At 37.0% G+C, this 23126-nt stretch overlaps 1 protein-coding gene across 2 annotated transcripts in view; it reads left to right on the top strand.

Annotated features, from left to right (window-relative positions):
- Nucleotides 1-23126, top strand: part of GRID2 (glutamate ionotropic receptor delta type subunit 2) — a 1695829-nt gene that overhangs the window by 1404772 nt on the left and 267931 nt on the right. Inside the window, exon 12 of one of the 2 annotated variants that reach the window (XM_021008407.2) lies at nucleotides 3410-3548. In XM_021008407.2, the coding sequence (XP_020864066.1) occupies nucleotides 3410-3548 (139 nt within the window). Of the gene's footprint in view, nucleotides 1-3406; nucleotides 3549-23126 lie in introns of both variants that reach the window. The other variant, XM_021008405.2, reaches the window with a different exon arrangement.

Here is a 23126-nt window from a genome sequence, read left to right as displayed (position 1 = left end):
TCAATCAATCTGGGAAGAATAAAAAGGTTGATAAGAGCATTGAAGTCTAATTGAATGGCATAAAACTTTAGTTTCTCTAGTTATCAGGGTTTGTTTACTTCTTCTAACAGTATTTATAGGAGGATTGGAAAATAATATGAGTAATCTAATTTGGGATTTGGAAAGGAATAAGAGGTGACAGGATAATGGGACAAGGAATATGAAGATGGAAGTTAACTAAAAGATTAGAATTTTGAAAGGAAAATATTGAAGTCAGAGGAAAGATACAGGGAAATGCTGGTTAAGAAAATGCTAGAATAAGAAGAATTTGTGGTGGAGACAGAGAAAAGTCTTGGGAGGAATGAGGCACAGGGAGAGACGGAAGAACAGGAAGTTCTTGTCATCTAGACAAGTTTAAGAGCAGGTTTGTGATGGAAAAATCACAGTTATTACCAACCCTGGATGTGGACAAGTTAGAGCAAAGTAGCAGTTCATGAGATCTGAGGAGGGTACAGAACAGGCAATCCAGGAATTTGAGAAGATTGCAACATGTAAACTGAGATTCCCAAAGAGAAGAAGAGCAGAATTTGGGCTAGAGAGGAAGACTGAAGCAGTTACTGAACTCCTCCACTAAGAAGTAGTTTATTCTTATAACAAATATCCATTTTGTCAATACCTCTGTTGTTCTATACCAAAATATTTTCCATCAAAATTCTCTGCTCTGATTCCTGAATTTCCTCATGAGTAAATCTTAGTAATAAAATTTTATTCAACTACCAACTTTTAGTTATTCTGTTCCTTTTCAGCAAGACACATCCTTTGAAAACACTATTCCAGTCATCCCCTGAAATCTAACGATAATTATTTTGAATTTTCATATATGAATGAGGCTTTCTACTTCCCCTTGCTTATGACCCATACTTTGTGCCTTTATATATGAACATCTAAATTTTTATTTCTGAATCTCTTTTAAAATATATTATCATGTGAATTGCTGAGCCTTCCTATGGTGTATTTTCTCCTCTCTGTGGTATCTGGACTGACAATCATATGAGGGAAGTTCTTTCTCTTACCCCATATTTTCAATTAGAACTTTTTTGTTAATCACAAGACTTTGGGCAAATATATTTTTACCTGGCTACCAGGTTACATTTCTGTCCTTTTTCAGCCATTTTCTAGAAATTCAAATTGCATTTCCCAGCACCATCTTCTTAATCACTTCAAATCTGCCTTTCTTTTCAGAAATCTCTACTTTCAGTTGTTTGCATTTTGTCTGGTATTTGTTAGATGAATGAATTAGTTAATTTATGAGGTTGATGTTGTAATAGAAAGAAGAACAGCACTAGCTGTATAAAACTGGGCAAGTCACAACATCTCAGAGCCAGAGTTTTCTCAAATGCAGAGTAATGGTAATAACACTTATTTTTCAGGATTTCTGTAAAGACTAAATGTGATCGTGTTTGTAAATTACAAAAAAAAATCATTGAGGATAGTGAAGGTTAAAAAGGCTATAAAGGTTATAAAGAGCTTTACATGCCAAACAGAGCATTTTATATTTGCTACTGGAAGTAAAAGGAAGCCATTGGAGTTTAATGATTTGAGAGAGAAGAGCAACATGAGCAGACCCATGTTTCAGGAAAATCACTTTGGCAACTTAGAGTAAGATGGAATGTAGTGGGCAGACAAATGAGAAGGCTATTGCAATAGTCTAGGTAAGAAGTGATGAGGGCCTGAAATGGGGGGGTGGCTTTTTAAGTGGATAGTAAGGAATATAAATTCTAAAGCCTTATAGCAATCAGAGGGCTTTTTCAGAACTAGGTAACAAGGATAAAAAAAAATGATAGCAACAAAACAAAGTATCCTAAGACTGTTATGTCTCATGTATTAGCTTAGCCCAAGGTAGTCCTATCACAGTTCATGATCTTGCCTTGGGATAAGATATTCTATTTCCATAACCTTTATTTATGAATAGGATAAAACATACAGTGACCATTTTTAAGTTTATTTGATTTAGTAAGTTCATGTAACTTCAGCCCTTTCTAAAGCAGGTCCTACTTACAGCAACAAAAATATCTGTAGATTTTTGCCAAATTCAAATGACTCTAGGATTTAGGATTTGAAAAGACCTTAAAAGTCAAGTCATCCAATTCCACATTTTATAGATCAGGAAAATGAGACCCAAGGAGCCCAATATATTTGGACATTAAGTAATAGCATCATAATTCATGTCCATATCCTCTACTCCCAAATCCAGTAGTCTCCCAACTGTTTTATAGTCCTAACACCTTAATTGCATTAAGTTGTAGGAATGGTAGAAATCACCCTGTTACTTCCTGATGTTTCCTCCTTTTTGTTTCAGAAGACCAATTTTCTGACATAACTTACCCTATATGAATCTACATACAAATGCATTTTCTTATGGATGGTAAAAATCTGATCCTTATTTTAATCAAACTAATAACTAGCCTTGAGAATAGAAGGTTAACTGGAAGAATAATTCATGATTTTTCAAATTGTTCTTCTCTTATTGATTACCTAATTATCATTGTTTTTCGTTGAATGACATCATATGGATTTTCTGCTATATATTTATTTAATTTCCCCAAAAAAAGTCATATAGGGTTTTTAAATAACTATCTCTCTCTTCTTGCTTTTATCTTTTGAAAATTGAATGCATTGGGTGGGGGACAGGATGCTAAAAAAGTCTTCCCATTGTTTTAGGAAAAAAGCTATTGTGAGAATTAGTAATTAAACTACTCTGACTATATTTATACCCAGAACATGATCTCAAAGGTCTCTTATGGCTCTAAATTTTATTATATAGTTGTAATATGCCCAAAGAGGTGTTCATCAGGTTGTGTTCAAATGACATTTAAAATTCACAGAAATAGTAGGCACTTCATGAATACTTGTCGATTGATTGACCATTCTTAACTTTGGCTGGCCAACAAATTTTGTGCAATCCAGCCCTTTCAACTAAGTCACTAAGCTTGGGCAGGAAGACATATGAAAATGTATGGTATGAATTCATAAATCATCAGAACCACTTAGCTCCTTATAAGCATATCTCTAGAAAGGAAAAATTATTTTTAACTTCTTAAGCTAAAAACATGGTGAGTTTTATAAATCCCTGAGGTGAAATAATCACTGGAAGTATACTAGCACTAGGTAATTAAAAGATTTCTTCTTAAATAAGCTTACAGCACCCTCATATGAAAGTAAAAAAATCAAGGCTATAAGTATAGCAAATGATTAAGATTTGTGTATCCTCTTGCCTGGTTTTGATGACTATACTGGCATTAATAATGCAGGCATCGCTGGCCCTGAAATGGTATGTTCTTAGAGTGCTCTGGGCATTTTAATAACTCTATCAATATACATTGCTTTTTCAATGGATTAACATGCTAAACTTTCTTTTTCTGACCAGCAGGTGGTGAAGTCCCTTATACAACCCTGGCCACTCGAATGATGATGGGAGCTTGGTGGCTCTTTGCATTGATTGTCATCTCATCATACACAGCTAACCTTGCAGCTTTCCTCACCATCACACGAATTGAAAGCTCTATCCAGTAAGTAGACATAAATGATCCTGGTAAAGAGGAGGAGGAGGAGAGGAGGAGGATGAACAGTCATTATTTTATCCCAGTAGGTTACGGAAATGATTTATTATTTTATAAATTAAAAATAAAATAATAACAATGACAGTCTTTATACAGCATCTTCAGGTTTGTGAAGCACTTTACAAATATTGTCTCATCAGATCTTTAAAGCAACCCTGAGATGTAGATGCTATCATTATCTCCATTTTATAGATGGGAAAATTGACGCTGAAAGGTTAAAGAACTTGCTTAGAGGGGCATAGTTTATAAGTGTCTGAGATCAACTTTGAACTCAGGTCTCCCTGACTCCATGTCCAACACTACTAGAGGTATATGGGTATGTCATGTTTGTCAAAACTTGGCAAGGATGGATCATGTTTGTGTATATAAGTTTCCCTGAGAGGATAGATGTTGGGTGTGATAGTTTAGATCACATTATCTTTTTCCCCTTTTTAACTGTATTTTTATTTTTTTATCATGGTCTTAATAACAGAAATATTTAATAGCTTAAGAACAAAAAAGAGAATCCACTCTGAGCTAAAATGGTGATCTCATTCATTTTTAAAAATTTAAATGTTAGATTATTTTGAAGGAGGGATTTTCCTACTCCCTGGGCAATTCAATTCCAGAGAAAAATCTTGAGAAGACAGAAACAAATTGAAGTTTGAAATTGATTTAAAGAGATTGCTTGAGGAGAACATATTTTCATGATTCCAAATTCATCAAAAAGAGCATGCCAGTAAGGACTAGAACATAAAACTGTGTTCAAAGAGACCATAAAAAAGCACCGCATTTTGGTGCTTTACTCAGGCCATATAAACCTCAAGCTAAGTATCAAGAGAAGATTTTTTTAAGAATCTGGTATTCTACTTCCGATGACAATGTATTCCCTCACTAAATATCACTGTTTTCACAAAAGCCCAGTATTGTGCCACTAATTACTACCGTAGCTCAAAATCAGAATAATCTGAACCCATTAGGGATCTAAGTTACCTTGGCAGAAAAACATAATTCCTTTTTTAAAAAAATAATAATAATGTAAAGGTCAACAAATAACCACTAAGCTATTCATTTGTTGCAAATTATTATAAAAATAGAAACAGAATTAGTTACCTCTAAAAGGGACTGAAGTGTTTTTCACCATCTCCAATTGCCTGTGAGCAAATTGAAAACATAGTACAGGAATATAGATTATAATTAATAGTGGGCTATCATTCATATAAGAATACTATGCTAATTACTCATCCTCAAATTAGAGCATATATCAAGTAATTTGTAAGGTAGTGGTAATAGTACTGAATAAACATAACTCTATTCCTGTTCTGGCCTATGCTGTGAATTTAAAACAGCAATATTAAGTGATTTCCATAAGAATATCTTGACTAGATTCCTGCCACATTGAAATCCCACCTCCATGACATAATTAAGACATGTATGTATGATTCCTAAATCCTTGATAGAAATTGATATATTACTAATATATTTTTTTAAATTAGTAATACATCCTGACCCTAACCAAAAACTCTTTGCTCAGGAAAAGCAGTTAGATGTCCTGACCTATAAATGAACAACTTACTCCAAAATAATTGTTTTCAATTCAACAGATATTTGTTTAATCCCTGTTGGATAAAATAGGATAGCCTCAAATTTTTGTCTGATTCTGGATGTCTCACAATTGGTTAATTTAAAATAAAGAAAGAATACAGCAATGGAAAGATTAGGATCCTGATTCAGAAAATACTTTGTCATCCTTTGGATCTCTCAAACTTACTTTTTTTTCTTCTCTATTTCCTTTCTGTGCCAGCTGACATTTTTACAAGTCATCAGGGAATGTGATAAATGCCATTCTTTCTAATCTTATGTACAGACTGATTTGGCAGAGCAAAATTAGATCAGAATAAGGGTTGGGGGAAAGATCCCTGTTCCCATATGAAACAAACAAAAGTTTATATTTCAGCTATGTTTCAAAATACCATTACCAAAAATACTTCCAGGAAATAGCCTTGAGAGTTTCAAAGACCAATTTGTCTTACAAAATTCTTCCCCAAATGAAAGCAGGGACACATGTCTTAATCTCTTTAACCTATTTAGTTCACTCTTCTCTCATACTGGAAGGATGTAACAGTGCCTATTCTTTCTAGCTAGCATTTTCTGTGAAGTTGACATATTAGTACCTACCATATTCCATTCCCAGAATAACTTCTACAGAGCAGAAATGGCAAGGAATGCAAAAATAGGATATGTCATCTAGGGAGAGAAAAATGACCTTCTTTGGCTGGATGATTGACATAAATTCTTCATGGTTTAGAAGGAGAAGTCAAATCTGTTTCTTTGTAGGAATTTGAGTAATTGTTATAGAATTACGCTCTATGCTCAAAATCAGTAGAATCTAATTCTCCATTTATCATTTCTTCTAGAACAAAAAATCAAAAATTCTTTTGCACCCTTACCCCCTACCCAAGGTGGTATTCAACCATGGGGAAATAGAAAAAGAAAAACCAGAATTTAATTTCCATTTCCCTTCATGATGCAGTAGATCAACATACTGTATTCTGCTCCATGATGTAATGTCATGTGACAGATTGACACAGTTGGAGAAGGTGTTTTCAATATCCTGATCAGTTCCTGAAGGAAAAATATAGCTGCTCCAAGTCCCTGGTAGCAATTTTGCTGTCTCACTCTCACTAAAAGACAACAACATGTGGCTAGTTGTTTTTAAATGCATGTGAAACGGAGCAGTCTTTTCCCTAGGGGCAGCCACCCCGTAGGGGATATTGCTGAAATGGAGCTCTACCAGAGAGATGCTGGTGAAATTCCCTTTGCTATACTATAAGTCACACACAGCTTCAAACAAAGCCAATTTTTTCAGTATTATTCACAGTAACCATTATCTAAATAAAGTTCACACTAGAGCAATTATATACATTAATATCTTCAGACTGGGAAGTACTATTGCTCTTGAGAACTTTATGTATGTAAATAAGCCTGAGTCTGTATTCAAATGGTTTCAACCCACCACTATGTACTTTGTTGTACTGTGCTCACATGTACAAACTTTGTGATGGGTTTTTGTTGTTTTGTATTGTGTATGCGTTGATTTGTTTTTGCCCAGACGTATGATTTCTTTGAAGTATTTTGGTATAGTACAGAGAGCACTGACCTTGGATTAAAAAACTACCTCTGATACATGCAACCTGAATAACCTTGGGCAAATCATCTTTCCTCCCAGGAAAGAATTTTCTCATCTATAAAATGAGAAGTTGGAATAAATGGCCTCAGATCCCGTTTAGCTCTGAATCTATGATCCAATGATCCCTTTCTTGATGCTTATCAGCAACTGGGGTACTGTGTGATTGAGTGACTTGCAGAGGTCTCATAGAAAATATGTCAGGGGCAGGTTTTTGTTGTTGTTCAGTCATTCAGCTGTGTCTGACTCTTCATGAACCATAGCACACCAGGCCCTTCTATACTCCACTATTTCTCGAAGTCCGTCCAAGTTCATGTTCATTGGTTCCATGATGCCATCTATCCATCTCAAATTCTACCAACCCACTTTCCTTTTGACTTAAATCTTTTTCAACATCAGGGTCTTTTCCAATATGTAGTTAAAGTATTTAAGCTTCAGCTTCAGTTTTCCACCTTCCAGTGAAAAGCTTGAATTACTTTCTTTAAGTATTGACTGAGTTGATCTCCTTGCTGTCCAAGAGGCTCTCAAAAGTCTTCTCCAACACTACAATTCAAAAGAATTGATACTGCAGCACTCAGCTTTCCTTATAGTCCAATTCTCACTGCCACACATTGCTACTAGAAAAAAAATATGTAGCTTTGACTGTATGTACTTTTGTTGTCAAGGTGATCTTTTTTTGTTGGCAAGGTCTCTGCTTTTTGCTGTGCTGTCCAGATTTGCCATAGTTTTCCCTCCAAGGAGCAAGCATATTTTAGTTTGATGGCTACAGTTACCATCTGTAGTGAATTTTGAGCCCATACCGTCTGACAATGCTTTCTTTCTTCCCCTTCTATTTGTAAGGAAGTGATTGGACCAGTTGCCACAATCTTTGTTTTTTTGGGGGGTTTGTGTGTTAAGTTTCAATCCAGCTTTAACCATCTCCTCTTTTACCCTTATCAAGAGGCTTCTTAATTCTTCTTCACTTTCTGCCATCACATTGGTATCATCTTTGTATCTGAGGTTATTAGTATTTCTCCCAGCAACCTTAATTCCAGCTTTTGATTCATCCAGCCTGGCATTTCTTGTGATGTACTCTGAATAAAAGTTAAACAAGTAAGGTGATAATATATAGCCTTGTCATACTCACTTTCTAATCTTAAACCAATCAGTTGTTCCATGTTTGGTTCTTTCTATTGCTTCTTGGCCTGCACACAAGTTCCTCAGGAGACAGAAATGATGTGGTACTCCCATCTGACTGAGGACTTGCCACACTTTGTTGTGATCCACGTAATCAAAGGCTTTAGTTTAGGCAATGAAGCAGAAGTAGATATTTTTTCTAGAGCTCTTGTGCTTTCTCTTTCAACATTGTCCAGAAGTGAAATGAGCCGGCTTGAGAGGTGCTAAAGTGCTCCTCAGTGAAGGTTTTTAAGCTTATCTTATGCTTGAAAGCCTCCCAGGTGGACATTTGTGAGGCACATTATAGTAGAGATTTTTTTCAAGTATGGGTTGAACTAGAACGTGAGGCTCCTTTCAACTTTCAATCCTGTGATTCTATGACATGAATTTTTACACCTCTCCTTCTGCCTTTCCACATGAAACCCTGATTTTATACATTCACACTGTGATTTTAAGTCTTTGACCTCCCAGTTCTCTCCCAGGTGATCACCTCTATACTGGTCACATTCTTCTGCTTTCCCCAACTTGATCTCTTGGCAAACCACTTCAGCTATACACTGTCCTCTTCTCTTTAGCCTTCTGCCCCTTCATTATCTCACTAACTGAGCCATGCCAAGCTTTATCCTGGGGTCACTCCCACCATCCACTGCCCTTCACTCCTACACACATGCTTCTGAACAAAGGCAGAGAACATCATGCGATCCTTCTGACTGGCTCTACTAAGAATGTACATTACAGAACATCCACAAGATCCTTACAGCTGTACTACTTAGCACTACTTCCCTAATCAACTCATTATTCCACAGTGGCTCTTCCAAACATTTTCTTCCCTCTTCATGCCTCCAATAGCACCATCTCAGCTAAGGACTGAAAAATTTGAGACTATTCTCCTAAGAGCTCTCTCTTCTCCTCTTCTCATCTCATATCACTCAGATGCTTTCTTTCCTTTCTGTCTGTTTTCTCTTTCACCCTGCTCTCACATGAAAAGGTAGCCCTACTCCTTATAAGGCAAAGCTCTCTACCTGCACAAGTGATCCCATGCCATCCCATCTCTTCTAGCAGTTGTCTCCTCTAACATCCCCATTTTCTCACTTATCTTTAATCTCTCTTTGTCTGCTGGCTGCTTCTATTCTGCCTACAATTATGTCCACATCTTCCCCAACCTAAAAATAAAAAATCTACAACAACAAAATCCTCTCACTTGATCCTTCCATCCCCACTATTGTTGCATATTTCTTTTGCCTTTTGCAGCTAAACTTTGGAGAAGGCCATTTATAATACATGTCTCCACTTCCTCTCTTCTCACTCTCTTATTAACTCTCTACAACCAGGCCTCTGATTTCATCACCCAACCAAAATTGCTCTCTCCAAAGTTAATAATGATCTCTTAATTGTCAAGCCCAATTCATCCTTCTTGACTTCTCTGCAGCCTTTAACCCTGTCAATCATCCTCTTCTCTTTGCACTCTATTCTTTCTCAGTTATCAAGACATTATTCTCTGCTGATTCTCTTCCTGTCTATCTAACCATTCCTCTGTCTCCACTGCGTATTCTCATCAAGATCACTCCCCATTGACTGTTGGTGTCCCACAGGGCTCTACCTGGGCCTTCTTCTCTTCTCCCTTTATTATTACTTCATTTGCTGGTCTCATCAGCTTCCATGAATTTAAATATCATTTCTATGATTATGATTCTCAAATCTACCTATCTTGCCCCAACATTACTGCTGATTTAAAATGTAACATCTCCACCTGCATTTCAGACATCTCAAACTGAATGTCCAATAGACATCTTAAACTCAAAGTATTCAAAACAGAACTCAATAACTTTTCCCCAAACTCTTCCTACTTCCAAACTCCCTTCCTCCTGTCAAGGACACTACCTTTCCCCCCCACCCCCAGTCCCTCAGACTGAACCATCTGGGTGTCATCCTTGACAAACAACTTTTAAAATAACAACTCAAATCAAATTTTGGAGTAACAGAGCCAACAGAACATATGGGTGATATATTTTTCCAGGGTAAGACAACTTAGGAGCATGGTGAGAGAAGTCTGTGACATTGATATGGGGGTCAGTTCAAAATGCATGTGATGGCAACACCAGAAGTGGACTTTGGAGGCAGCTACCACAGTAGCAGCAGAAATTTTGGGACTTCTCAGCCGAGAGAGAGTAAAGGGGTCAGACAACTGGTGAGAAAGAGATTACAGTGGTACAGTGGTACTGATTGCAGTTACAGCTGATTAGCAGATCTATTGCCCATGAGCAGTTCTGGGTCCCATTCCAGGGCAGAGAAGAGTATATGTGATTGGTCATAAGGGATCTGGGGGCCCAGTCACAGTCTCAAGGAAGAGAGGAGCATTAGTGCTTATGACTAAAGAAGAACAAGGGCTCTTCCTGGGTAAAGATCAAAGTACATGGGACAGCTAGGTGGCACAGTGGATAGAGCACTGGCCCTGAAGTCAGGAGGACCTGAGTTCAAATCCGGCCTCAGATCAAACATTTGACACTTATTAGCTGTGTGACCCTGGACAAGTCACTTAACCGCAACTGCCTTAAAAAAAAGAAGAAAAAAGATCAAAGTACAGACCAAGAGAGCAGTAACTACACCTCTCCCCAGATCTCACCACCTTGGAAGCACCAAAAACTTACAGATCTCCAGAACTGAACTGAACTGAAAACAGTAGCACAAAAAAGCCTCAAGCTTGGCACAGTGCCTTCCCATTCCCCAGTGAGCAGAGCCCAACATTAACACAGAGGTCAAAGTGAAGAAATAGGCTGGGAAAATAGGCAAACAACAACAACAACAAAGAATTTGCCTACAAAAAGCTACTGTGGTGGCAGAGAAGACCAAAACACAAACTCAGAAGACAACAGTGTGAAATCAACTACAAGCAAAGCCTCAAAGAAAAAAATATTAATTGAATTCAAAGTCAGAAAGAATTCCTGGAAGTGCTAAAGAGAGAAAAGTAAAGGTAGAGGAAAAAATTGGGGGGGGGGGAATTAGACTTAAGCAAGAAAATTATGAAAAGAAAATTCTTGTTATTGTTGTTCATCCTTCATTCTCAGAGCAGATCAATGACATCACAAGCATGATATCCTGATTTGCATACGAGTTGGATTTGAGTGAGACAGTGCTACACAAAGTCATCAGCCTTGCTTTCTCCTCCAGAGTCGCCAGAGTCCGGTGGCAAACCAAAGGTCAAAGTGGCTGGAGATGGCACAGGAAAAGAGAATTAACAACTTGGTAAAGAGGGGTACAAAAATACTGAAGAAAATAACAAATTAAAAAACAGAATTGGCCTAAGAGTAAAAGAGTCACACAAATCTGCAGAAGAAACTTTCTCATCCCACATCTGTGATTAGTTGATAAATCTCATCAATTCTGCCTTCACAACATCTCTCATACCCACTCTCTTCTCTCTACTAACTTGGCTTTTAATTAGGTAGGCTGTGTCCCTCATCAGCTTTGATTAGACAATTACAATAGTCTCTTAATTGGACTTCCTGAATCTGAATAATCTCTTTTCCAATTCATCCTCTAGATAGTTGTCATTAAAGTACAAGTCTTTGTACTATTCCTAAAGCACAAGTGTGACCATATCACTCCCCTGCTTAAAATAAACCAAAAAAAAAAAAAAAGAACACTCCAGTGGCTTCCCTATTACCACTAGAATAAAATACAAACTCTTTTCTTTTACTCTTAACTCCATGCGTGCGCTTACTTAAGTCTGCTTCTTCAGATTTATTATACAATGCTTCCCTTTCACACAGTCTATGTCCCAGCCCATCACACATTCTTCACACACGGCATTTCATCTTTCATTGATATGATGGACAGATCAAAGCTAAATCCTACATGATGTTGATGATGTAGATGTCCCTCCAGCTTTTGCTGTTTCCTCCATACCACTTTGTTTTTATGTTGTATATTATTTTCTGTTTACTTCTATGTGTATATGTTATTTCCTTCCAATAGAATGACACCTGCTTGAGGATAAAATCTACTCTGTTTTCATCTTGGTATCATCAGAGACTAGCACAGTGCCTGACATTCAAATGACACATATTAAATGTTTATTGAATGTGGTATAGCTTTGTATCACTGCAATTTTGATAAGCATTACATCTATGGCTTCATCCAAGACAATTATGAAAATGTTGAGTAGAACATAGCCCAGAAAATTTCCCTGATGCACTCCACTGGAAATAACCCTTCATGCTGACATTGATTCAGTGATGATGAGATGGGAATTCTGGCCCTTCAACCAGTTATGGTTGTACTTAATTGTACTCTTTTAACTCACATTGCTCAATCTTGTCTACAAATATATTATCTAAAATGTTGTCAAATGCTTGCTGATATAAATTTACATGTTATGTAATAGCCTCTCTCCAATCCTCTACTCAAAGTGAGGGGAGGGAGGTGTGGGAAATGGTTACTCTAGAATAAGCTGTTCTTGATGAAGCTACACTGGCTATTAGTGATCCCTCTCCTTATCAAATGTTCATAAACCATCCCTTTAGAAATATGTTCTAGGATGTTTCCAGGAATGGGAATGAAGTTTAATTGTTTGTTATTTAAAGACTTCACCCTTCCCCGTCACCTGCTTCTGATTAGGTACTGCCTTTTTAGTGCAGAATTATTTAAGGTTAGGCATAAAATATGCTGACCTTGAATGAAAAAACAACCTTCCCTCGTTCCGCATTGTTCAGTGTTAAAATGATTTACTTGTTGAAGCACCTAATACTGTTAAGATTAATATTCTACAAATACCTTGCTAGTTAGATATCCATGTAATCAAAATGTGGCTTTTCCTATTGAAAAAAAATTACTGTAAATTTACTGGATTTTCAAAGCCACCCTCCAGTGAGAGTTTAATTAAAAATTGCCTGCTATTTTATTCGTGGCTGTTAGGAATAGTTACTTCAATAATGTGATATGCTCTATTTGCCCTGAGTTCACTTAGTCTAAAATTTTGACAATATAATAAGTTCCTTCACCTCCAAAAAGATCACTTTCCTTTTTTTTTAAGTTTTTTAGGTGATTGGGGTTAAGTGACTTGCCCAGGGTCACACAGCTAGTAAATGTCAAGTGTTTGGTCTGAGGCCAGATTTGAACTCAGATCGTCCTGACTTCAGGGCTGGTGCTGTATCCACTGTACCTCCTAGCTGCCCCTAAAAATGATTACTTTCTGGACAAGCTAAGTTGTTCTAAACAAATCAGATTCCCTACCCCCATCTCTTTTTCATCAAGCATGCTACTGACCCCCTCTAAGCTTAAAAAAGCTATTAAATTCTCACAAATAGAAATTCCTCTATTTCTCCTCTCTTTTCCTCATCTTTCCCTTCCCTTTCCCTCCTCTCTCAGTTTTATACCTTTTGGGGCATATAGTTCCAAATAGCTCTCCAAAATGGTTGTACCAGTTTACAACTCCACCAACAGTGTGTTAGTATCCCAGTTTTCCCATACCTCCTCCAATATTTGTTGTTGTCATTTCTCATCACATTAAACAATCTGATAGGTGTAAAGTGGTACTTCAGAGTTGCTTTAATTTATATTTCTCTGAATGATAGTGATTTAGAGCAGTTTTTCATATGACTATAAATATCTTTGATTTCTTCATCAGAAAATAGCCTGTTCACATCCTTTGACCATTTATCAATTGGGGAATGAATCATATTCTTATGAATTTGACTCAGTTCTTTATATATTTGAGAAATGAGGCCTTTATCAGAGAAACGCTGTAATTTTTTCCAAATTTTCTGCTTTCCTTCTAATCTTGTTTGTATTGATTTTATCTCTGTGAAAACTATTTCATTTAATGCGATCAAAAGATTATCCTTATTGATAGATCTGACAAGTAAACTATTCCATGCTCCCCAGTTTACTTATGGCATCACCCTTTATGTCTAAATTGTGAACCCATATTGACCTTATCTTGGTATATACTTTGAAATGTTGGCACATACTTAGTTTCTGCCAAACAGCTTTCCAGTTTTCCCAGCAGTTTTTGTCAAATAATAATCTCTTGTTCCAAAAATTGGGATCTTTGTGTTTATCAATCACCAGTTTATTACGGTCATTTGTTACTGCGTATGTAAACCCCCAGTCTATTCCACTGATCCACCACTCTATTTCTTAGACAGCAACAGATCATAATGATAATTACTATTTTTTAAATAATATTTCCCCCAGTTACATATCAAGAAAATGTTTAGCATTCATTTTTACAAGATTTTGAGTTCTAATTTTTTTCTCCCTCCCCTCCCTTTTGAAAATGGTCGGCAGTTTGATATAATTTATACATGTGCTATTATGTGAAAAAATTTCCATATTAGTCACAGTGTGAAAGAAGAAACAGATCAAAGGAAAAAAATACAAGAAAGAATGTAAGTGAAAAAATATGCTTTTATCAGCATTGAGAGTCCATCAGCTCTTTATTTGGATGTGGGTATCAATTTCCTTCATGAGTGCTTTATACAAGTTGCTGAGATGAGCTGAGTCATTCATTGTTGATCATCACACAATGTTGCTGATACTATGATAATGTTTTCCTGGTTCTGCTTGTTTCACTTTGCATCAGTTTGTACAAGTCTTTCTAGGTTTTTCTGAAATCTGCCTTTTCACCATTTCTTATTGCACAATAGTATTCTATTACATTCATACACCACAGCTTGTTCAGCCATTTCCCAATCGATGGGCATCCCCTTGGTTTCCAATGTGTTGGTTGCTATAAATAGTTTTGCGTATGTAGGCCCTTTTCCCTTTTGTGTGATCTCTTTGATACAGACTTAATAGTGGTCTTGCTGGATCAAAGAGTATGCACAGTTTGATTGTATTTTGGGCATGCTCCAAATTACTCTCCAAAATGGCTAGATCAGTTCACAACTCCACCAACAATGCATTAGTGACTCAGTTTTCCCACATCTTCTCCAGCATTTATAATTTTCCTTTTCTGTCCTATTGGCCAATCTGATAGGTATGACGTAGTATCTCAGAGTTGTTTTAATTTGTATTTGTTTGATCAAAAGTGATTTAGAGCACTTCATATGCCTATAGATAGCTTTGATTTGTTCATCTGAAAACTGCTTGTTCATATAATTTGATCTTTTATCAAGTGGGGAATGGCTTGTAATCTTGTAAATTTGACTCAGTTCTCTATATATTTGAGAAAAGAGGCCTTTATCAGAGACACTTGCTATAAAGATTGTTTGCTAGATTTTTGCTTTCCTTCTAATCCTGATCGCATTGGGTTTGTTTGTACGAAAGCCTTTTCACTTAATATAATCAAAATTATGTATTTTACATTTTGTAATGCTTTCTGTCTCTTGTTTGATCATGAATTCTTCCCTTCTCCATAGATCTGAAGGGTAGACTTCCTTGCTCTTTTAATTTGAAGATCTGTCATATCTAACTTTTGTTATATTCTATTTACCTCAATGGTTTCTTTCTTGTTTATTTTTGGTTGGATTTATCAAGCTCTGGGAGGCAACAGTTGAGATCCTCCACTAGTATAGCTTTGCTGTTTCTTCCTGTAACTCACTTAATTTCTCCTTTCAGAATTTGGATGCTATATCACTTGGTGCATATATGTCCAGTATTGATATTGCTTCATTGACCATGACACCCCTTAGATACCTTTCTTATCTTCTCTAATTAGTTCTATTTTTGCCTTTACTTTGTCTGAGATCAGGTTTGCCACCCCTGGTTTTCTCTCTTTCTCTCTGTTCCAGCCCCTTACCTTTACTCTGGGTGTGTCTTGCTGATTCAAGTGTGTTTCTTGTAAACAACATATTGTAGGATTCTGGTTGTTGATCCACTCTGCTATCTGCTTCTGTTTTGTGGGAGAGTTCATCCCATTCACATTACAGTTGTGATTACTGCCTGTGTGTGTCCCTCCATCTCATTCTTCTTCCTGTCTTGTACTCTCTCTCCTTTCACCATTTCCCTTCTCACCAGTGTTTGGCTTCTATCTACCACCTCCTCTGATCTGCCCTCCCCTCTGTCAGTTCCCACCCCTCCCTTTACTTGATCTCCTCCCCTCCTACTTCCCTGTCAGCTAAGATATACTTCTATATTCAACTGATTGTGTATATAATTGCCTCTTTGAGCCAATACTGATGAGAGTGAGGTTCAAGTGATGCTTATTGCCCACCCTCCTATCTTCCCCTCACCTGAGGAAGGTCGTCCTGACTTCAGGGCTGGTGCTCTGTCCACTGTGCCACCTAGCTGCCCTAAAAATGATTGCTTCTGGACAAGCTAAGTTTTTCTAAACAAATCAGATCCCCTACCCCCATCTCTTTTTCATCAAGCATGCTACTTACCCCCTCTAAGCCTAAAAAACTATTTCTTTCGTTGCCTCTTCATGGAAATAATTTACCCCACTCTACCTCTCCCTTCCTTCTGCATTCATTGTACTCCTCTTTCTCATCCCTAAATTTTTTTTTAATGTCATCCCCTCATTATGTCATTCCCTCAAATTTACCTTATACCCATACCCTCTGTCTAGGTATAACTGTATTATTAGTGATACATTAAATTACAAATAAAAATTACAAATATATTTTCACATAGGGACATAAATAATTTAGCTCTGTTGAATCTGTTATGTTTTCTTTTCCTTTTTTACCTGTTTTTGCTTCTCTTGGGTCACTATAAAAGCTCCTTTGGGACTATTTTATGAGATATTTTATCTCTCCCCTCCCGCTTCTCCTAGTGAATCTCTTTCACTCTCTCATTTTTTTAGATCATCCCATCATAGTCAACTCACACCCCTGCCCTCTGTCTATGTAGACTCCTTCTAACTGCCCTAATTATGACAAAGTTCTTGGGAGTTACAATTATTATCTTCCTATGTAAGAATGTAAACAGTTTAACTTTACGATTTCTTTCAAATTTTCAGTTCAGCTCAGGTCCTTTTGTCAGGAATGCTTGAAATTCCTTTATTTCATTCAATGTCCATTTTTTTCCTGTGAAGGATTATATATACCCAGTTTTGAAGGGTAGGTGATTCTTGGTTATGACCCTTTGGGTTTTTTTTTTTGGTTGTTTGTTTGTCTTTTGGAATAAATATCACATTCCAAGCCCTCTGATCCTTTAATGTAGAAGCTGCTAAATCTTGGGTTAACCTGACTGTGGCTTCATGATATTTAAATTATTTCTTTTTGGTTGTTTCAATATTTTCTTCTTAACCTGGGAGCTCTAGAATTTGGCTCTAATATTCCTGGGAGTTTTCATTTTGAGATCTCTTTCAGGAAGTGATCAATGGATTATTCCAATTTCTATTTTACTTTCCAGTTCCAGGATATCAAGGCAATTTTCCTTGATAATTTCTTAAGCATTATGTCCAGGTTCCTTTTCTGATTGTGGCTTTCAGGTAGTCCAGTAATTCTTAAATTATCTCTCCTTGATCTATTTTTCAGGTCATTTTTTTTCCAATAAGATATTTCACATTTTCTTCTAGTTTTTTTTTATTCTTTGACTTTGTTTTATTTTTTTTGGATGTTTCATGTGCCCAATTCTAATTGTTTAAGTAATTGTTTTCTTCAGTGAGCTTTTGTACCTCATTTTCCATTTGGCCCATTCTATTTTTCAAGGGGTTCTTCTCTTCAATAGATTTTTGTGTCTCTTTTATCATCTGTCCAATTCTGATTTTTAAGGTGTTGTTTTCTTTAATGTTCTGCTTCTTTTAGTTTTCTTGCATCACTTTCATTTTTCACCATTTTTTCCTTTGCCTCTCACTTGATTTCTAAAATCCTTTTTGAGCTTTTTACAGAAATTCTTGTTGGGCTTGTGACCAATTCACTTTTTTTCCCCCTCTGATCCTTTGCTTATAGCTCTCTTGACACCCTTGAATTCTTTTGAGTTTGTGTCTTGTTCTCTGTCACTGCAGTAGCTTTTTATAGTCAAGGTCTTTTATTGTTGTTTGCTCATTTTCCAACTTATTCCTTGACTTTTAATTAAAGTGGGCTCTGCTCCTGAGATGGAGGGGACACTGTCTTGAGGGTTTTCATTCTACAGTTTTCAGAGCCAGTTCTGGGGATCTGTAAATTTTCAGTGCTTCCCAGGTGTTACGAGTCAAGGAGAGATGCAGTTAACTGCACTCCTGGCCTGTGCTTTGGCCTTTACCCAGAAAGGGACCTTGTACTCCTGTAGCTGCAAGTGCTGTCACGCCCCTCGGCCCTGGAACTATGACTAGGGCCTCAACTCTCCTGCAGCCACAATCGTTTCTGTGACCCAAAACTGGGTATGGGCAAAGTAACAGAGTCTTGTAGCCAGTGCTGGAAAAGCATCCTCGAGAATCTTTCTGACCAGTTGTCTGACCCCTTTACTATTTCTGGGTTGAATGGTCCTGAAGCTGCTGCTCCCACTGTTGTAGCTTCCTCCAAGGCCTGCTGTTGATGTCATTGCAGAGTGTGCTGCTCTGTGGTTTGACCACTACCCTGGCGTCACAGACCTCTCCTGCCAACCTCCTAAGTTGTCTTGGGCTAGAAAAATGCCTCACCCTAACTTTTTCTTGACCCTATTATTCCAGAATTTGATTTGAGGTGTTATTTTAAAATTGCTTGGAGGGGAGTTTTAGGAGAGTTCAGCTAAGTTGTTGCCTGTACATTTTGGCTCTGCTTCAGCTGCTTAATTTTTAAATGGATTTATTTTTCACTCCCACACACCAGTACACACATACACAATTATTCTAGCCCCTATATTTCAAGCCTTGTCTGGCTGAAGAAGTCGGAAGAGAGCCAAGCTGTTTAGGGAATACAAGAGTGGGGAAAATACAGTCCGCAGTGCCATCTAGCTGAGCTGCTTTTTCTCAAAGACTTTATGCTTTCTGATCTATGGGCAAGTTACCAAAAACAAGAGATTTGCTGATGGAAAGGGATATATTTGTAGACCATAGCAAGGGGATTTCTTTACCTGGAAGAGAATGAGTGGGAGCAGAATCTAACTTCAGGTAACCAGGATATACATATTATATTGCTTAGAAATTACTCACTGTAAAATATGGTAGGTCTCCCAATTTGACCTTATAGTACAACTTCAATGAAGTGTTCTAGAAATGTTTATTAGAGAAATTCATAGACATATAGCTCTGAAAAAAAGTGCTTAAAAAAAAGCTATGTGATGCAGTGAAGGGCTAGACCTGTATTCACAAAGATATAAGTTCCAATCTGGCCCCAAGAAAGTATTAGTTGGGGCACCTAGGTGGCACAGTGGATAGAGCACCAGCCCTGAAGTCAGGAGTACCTGAGTTCAAATCCGGCCTCAGACACATAACACTCGCTAGCTGTGTGACTCTGGGCAAGCCACTTAACCCCAATTGCCTCACTTAAAAAAAAAGCACTAGTTGTGTGACCCCAAGCAAATCACTTAACCTAAGTTTGCCTCAATTTCCCCAAATATAAAATGGTGATAATTACAGCACCTACCTTACAAGGATGATGTGAGGATCAAATTATATACTTTTAAAGCCCTTATCATAGTGCTTGGCACATGGTAAGTACAATATAAAATGCTTATTGCCCCCATCCCTAAGATGTATACAACAATAAATTTATTAGGAAATCAAATAAAAATATGTAGGCATACCCTACACTAATTTGTTCTGACCAGTGTGTTTTGACAGAGATCAGGTATTGTAGAAATGTTTTCCTTGAAACTGCCTTATTGATCTATGTTACATATTTCACTTTTAAGGCTTTTCCTTTGATATAGTTATTAAAACCTGTACATCCTATCCAGATATAACAAAAGATGACTTCTCTTGGATAAAGAGATGTACTGAAAACTTTTAGAACCTTCTAACATGTGTTACAAAGTGATCTCTGTGAAAAATCTGATAGTGTGGTTGATACTTTGCATTGATAAAATCACAGAATTTTGAACTTGAAGAGATCACCAAGTCTGACTCCTTCACTTTGCAAAAGAGAAAACTGAAGTTGGGTGAAGTTACTTGAGGTACTCAGTGTTATACAGCTAGTAAGTGACTGAGCTAGAATTCAAACAGAAGTCCTCTGACTCCAAATCCAAAACTCCCTTAATTGTTCTATAGCAGTCTGTAGAAGACACATTGAAAATTACTATCACATCCGAAAACAAGTAATTTGTGGACTACTTTAAGGTTTGCAAAGAATTTGTTGTATATTAACTCATCTGATCCTCAATACAGCTCTTTGAGGTAAATGCTGTTATTATTTCTATTTTAGAAGTGAGGAAAATGAGGCTCAGAACAGTTAAATGACTTGCCTAAGGTCACATAGCTAGAAGTATGATCATGTTTGAACCCAGGTCTTTCTAACTCTAAGTTCAGCACTGTGTCCACTAAGCAAACAAGGGGACTTTAGAAGTTATCTGGTCTAAACTCCTCTCTGAATTATTGATGTCTTCCATAGGACCCTTGATAATTATGTCTGTCCAGCCACTTCTTGAAGACCTCTTGTAACAAGGAACTTATTCCATATTTCCTAAGGCAATCCAGTCCATTTATAGACAAAGATAATTAATAGGAAGTTTTTTCCTGGTATTGATGAAATATACTTCCCTGAAACTTCCACTCATTCATTCTGCATCTATCCTTCACAGGCAAGCCAAATGCACGTTCTACATGACAACTCCTCAAATACATAATCTCAATAGTCATAGCAATCATAGGGTTTTAGAACTGGAAGTGACCTTAAAAACCATCTACTTCAACCTCCTCAGTTTACAGATTAGAAAATGCAAGCACTGAGAGGTTATATGACTTCTCAGTATCACTCAAATATCAAGTAGTAGAGTAAAATTCAAACCCAGATCATTAGACTCCAAATCCAATACCCTCTCCCATAGTACCTTACTGATTCCTATGTTTTGCTCAGTACAGACTAAATATCTTCAATTCTTCCAACAAATATATCATATCATTTTAAGACCCTTCATCATTGCTCTTAATTACCCAATCAAATGGTCTTTTGTCAATCCTCAACCCTTCTGTAACATTTCACAATTGACTACCTTCTCCTCTGGGATATGCTCTATTCTCCATGTTTTTGAGGTTCTCTCTCCTGGTTGTCCTCTCTGTCTCACCACTGCTCAGTTTCCTTTACTAGATCTTCATCCATGTTATACCCACTTGACACTTAGGGTGAACCCTAAGGATCTGTTCTCTCTCTTCTCTTTTCCTTACACTCTCTCATTAAGTGATCTTGCCAGCTCTCATGGACTCATTTATCTGTGCAGATGATTCTTGAATCCATATATCCAACCTTAGGCCCTATCCTGAGCTCTATTTCCACACTACCAATTGCCTATTAGATATTTTGAACTGGGTGCCCCACAGACATCTCAAACTTAACATATCTAAAATAGAACTCATTATATTTTCCCCAAACCCTCCCCTTTTTCAAATTTCACTATTCCTGTTGAGGGCACCACCATCCTCCCAGTCATCTGGTTTTGTAATCTCAATATAAACTCTGACTTTTCACATTCACTCATCTTACATATTCAACAAGTTGCAAATCATGTAGTTTCTTTTCCCAAACATACAACCCCACCACCACCAAAGTTCAAAGCCTCATCATTACTACCTTCTAATTGGTCCGCCCTTCTCAAGTCTCTCTTCACCCCAGTCCACCCTCTGTACAACTGACAAAATAAATTTCTTAAAAAAAAGTTTATCATTCCAAACTTGACAAACAAACATTTCCATATATAAGAATAGGGGAAAAAAGGATTTTACATGAAACTATGAATCTAATGTGTACAACTTTTTAAAAAGTATTTAGTAATTCACATTAATTTTTTTTAAAAAGAACCTTCACCATCCTGGTCACATTACTCCGTAGCCACTCCAACTTTTACCAAAATCCCTCCTAGAACATAATACATAGAAAAGCAGATGTTACCTGACTAAGACAAAGTGGAATAATGATCTTCATTTTATGACTTACACAGCCAGGTGGTAGGGTGGATAGATCTTCCTGGAGTCAGAAGGACCTGAGATCAAATCTGGCCTCAGACGCTTAACTAGCTGTGTGACCCTGGGCAAATCACTTAACCTCTGTTTGCCTCAGTTTCCTCAGCTGTAAAATGGAGATAATATACTTTCCAGGGTTGGTCTGAGGATAAAATGAAATAATATTTGTAAAACTAAAGCCTGTCATAAAGTAAAACCAAGTAGCTGAAATATAATGGATATCTATGATATCTGTTGTTATCATCATTATTATTAATTATAACCAAGATATATATAGTGCTTTAAGTTATACAGAGGACTTTATATACATTATGTCATTTGATTCTTACAACATTCTTTCTTATGGTCTCACATTTCAAAGATGAAGAAATTGAGTCTCACAGAAGTTATAACTTGCCTATAGCCACACAATTCAGTATTTGAGCCTAGGTCTCCCCTGAATTTTATTCCTATACCTCTTCCAGTATACCAACCTACCTTCCTACACTATACTTCTGACTGGACCCAGAATCAACTAGGAGGAAAAGAAAAAGGCATTGTCTTAGGGGAATAAAACAGTGTCTTAATATATGCCTTCAAGGTTTTCCATGAAAAAAGTGGGTACCCCTCCATCTTTTTTAATGTCAATAGGCTTCCAGTGATGTGAGTCAAAGAATATCACAAATAATTAAAGTTTCAAGTTATCTAAAGAGCAAGGAAGAGCCATATGCTGATTATAAGAAACAACCAACACATTGACAACAAAGATTGTGCTGGGTAGGTGGCATAAAAAATATCGTCAGAGAGATATGTGACAGGAAAAGCAGATGGGCAGTGAAAGTGAGAGAAAACAGTTAGCTGACGTTCCTTTGAGGTCCATTCAGTATTAACAAATGTTCAGGAAAGCCACTCAATCATCAAGTGGGTATCCTATGCGTAAGTCTTGGTAGGATATGAAGAAGAGCCACACAGGGTATCAGAATATATGATTGGGTTTTGACTTATTCCATAGAATGGTGTACCCACTGATGAGATCCAAAGGTCACCCAGATATCTTCTATTATTATCTTAAATTTGGGTCATTGCTTCCGCTGCTCACCTGGATGAGTTCACTATGAAAAGACCTCCCATTTGGGGTATTAAAGTTCACTTAGTGGAGCCAAATTTTTGAAAGGATGTGAAATATTAAACTCTGTTTCTGAAAGAGGGTGACCAGGATGAAGGTCATTTAAAGGAATCAGTGGTGTTTAGCCTGGAGAAGAAATTTACA

The sequence above is a fragment of the Phascolarctos cinereus genome, unplaced genomic scaffold (genome assembly GCF_003287225.1).
Source record: "Phascolarctos cinereus isolate Bilbo 61053 unplaced genomic scaffold, phaCin_HiC Scaffold_9;HRSCAF=440, whole genome shotgun sequence".
NCBI classification, from domain to species: Eukaryota; Metazoa; Chordata; class Mammalia; order Diprotodontia; family Phascolarctidae; genus Phascolarctos; species Phascolarctos cinereus.
Note: the sequence above shows the minus strand (reverse complement) of the source record. Positions and strands in the feature narration are given on the sequence as shown.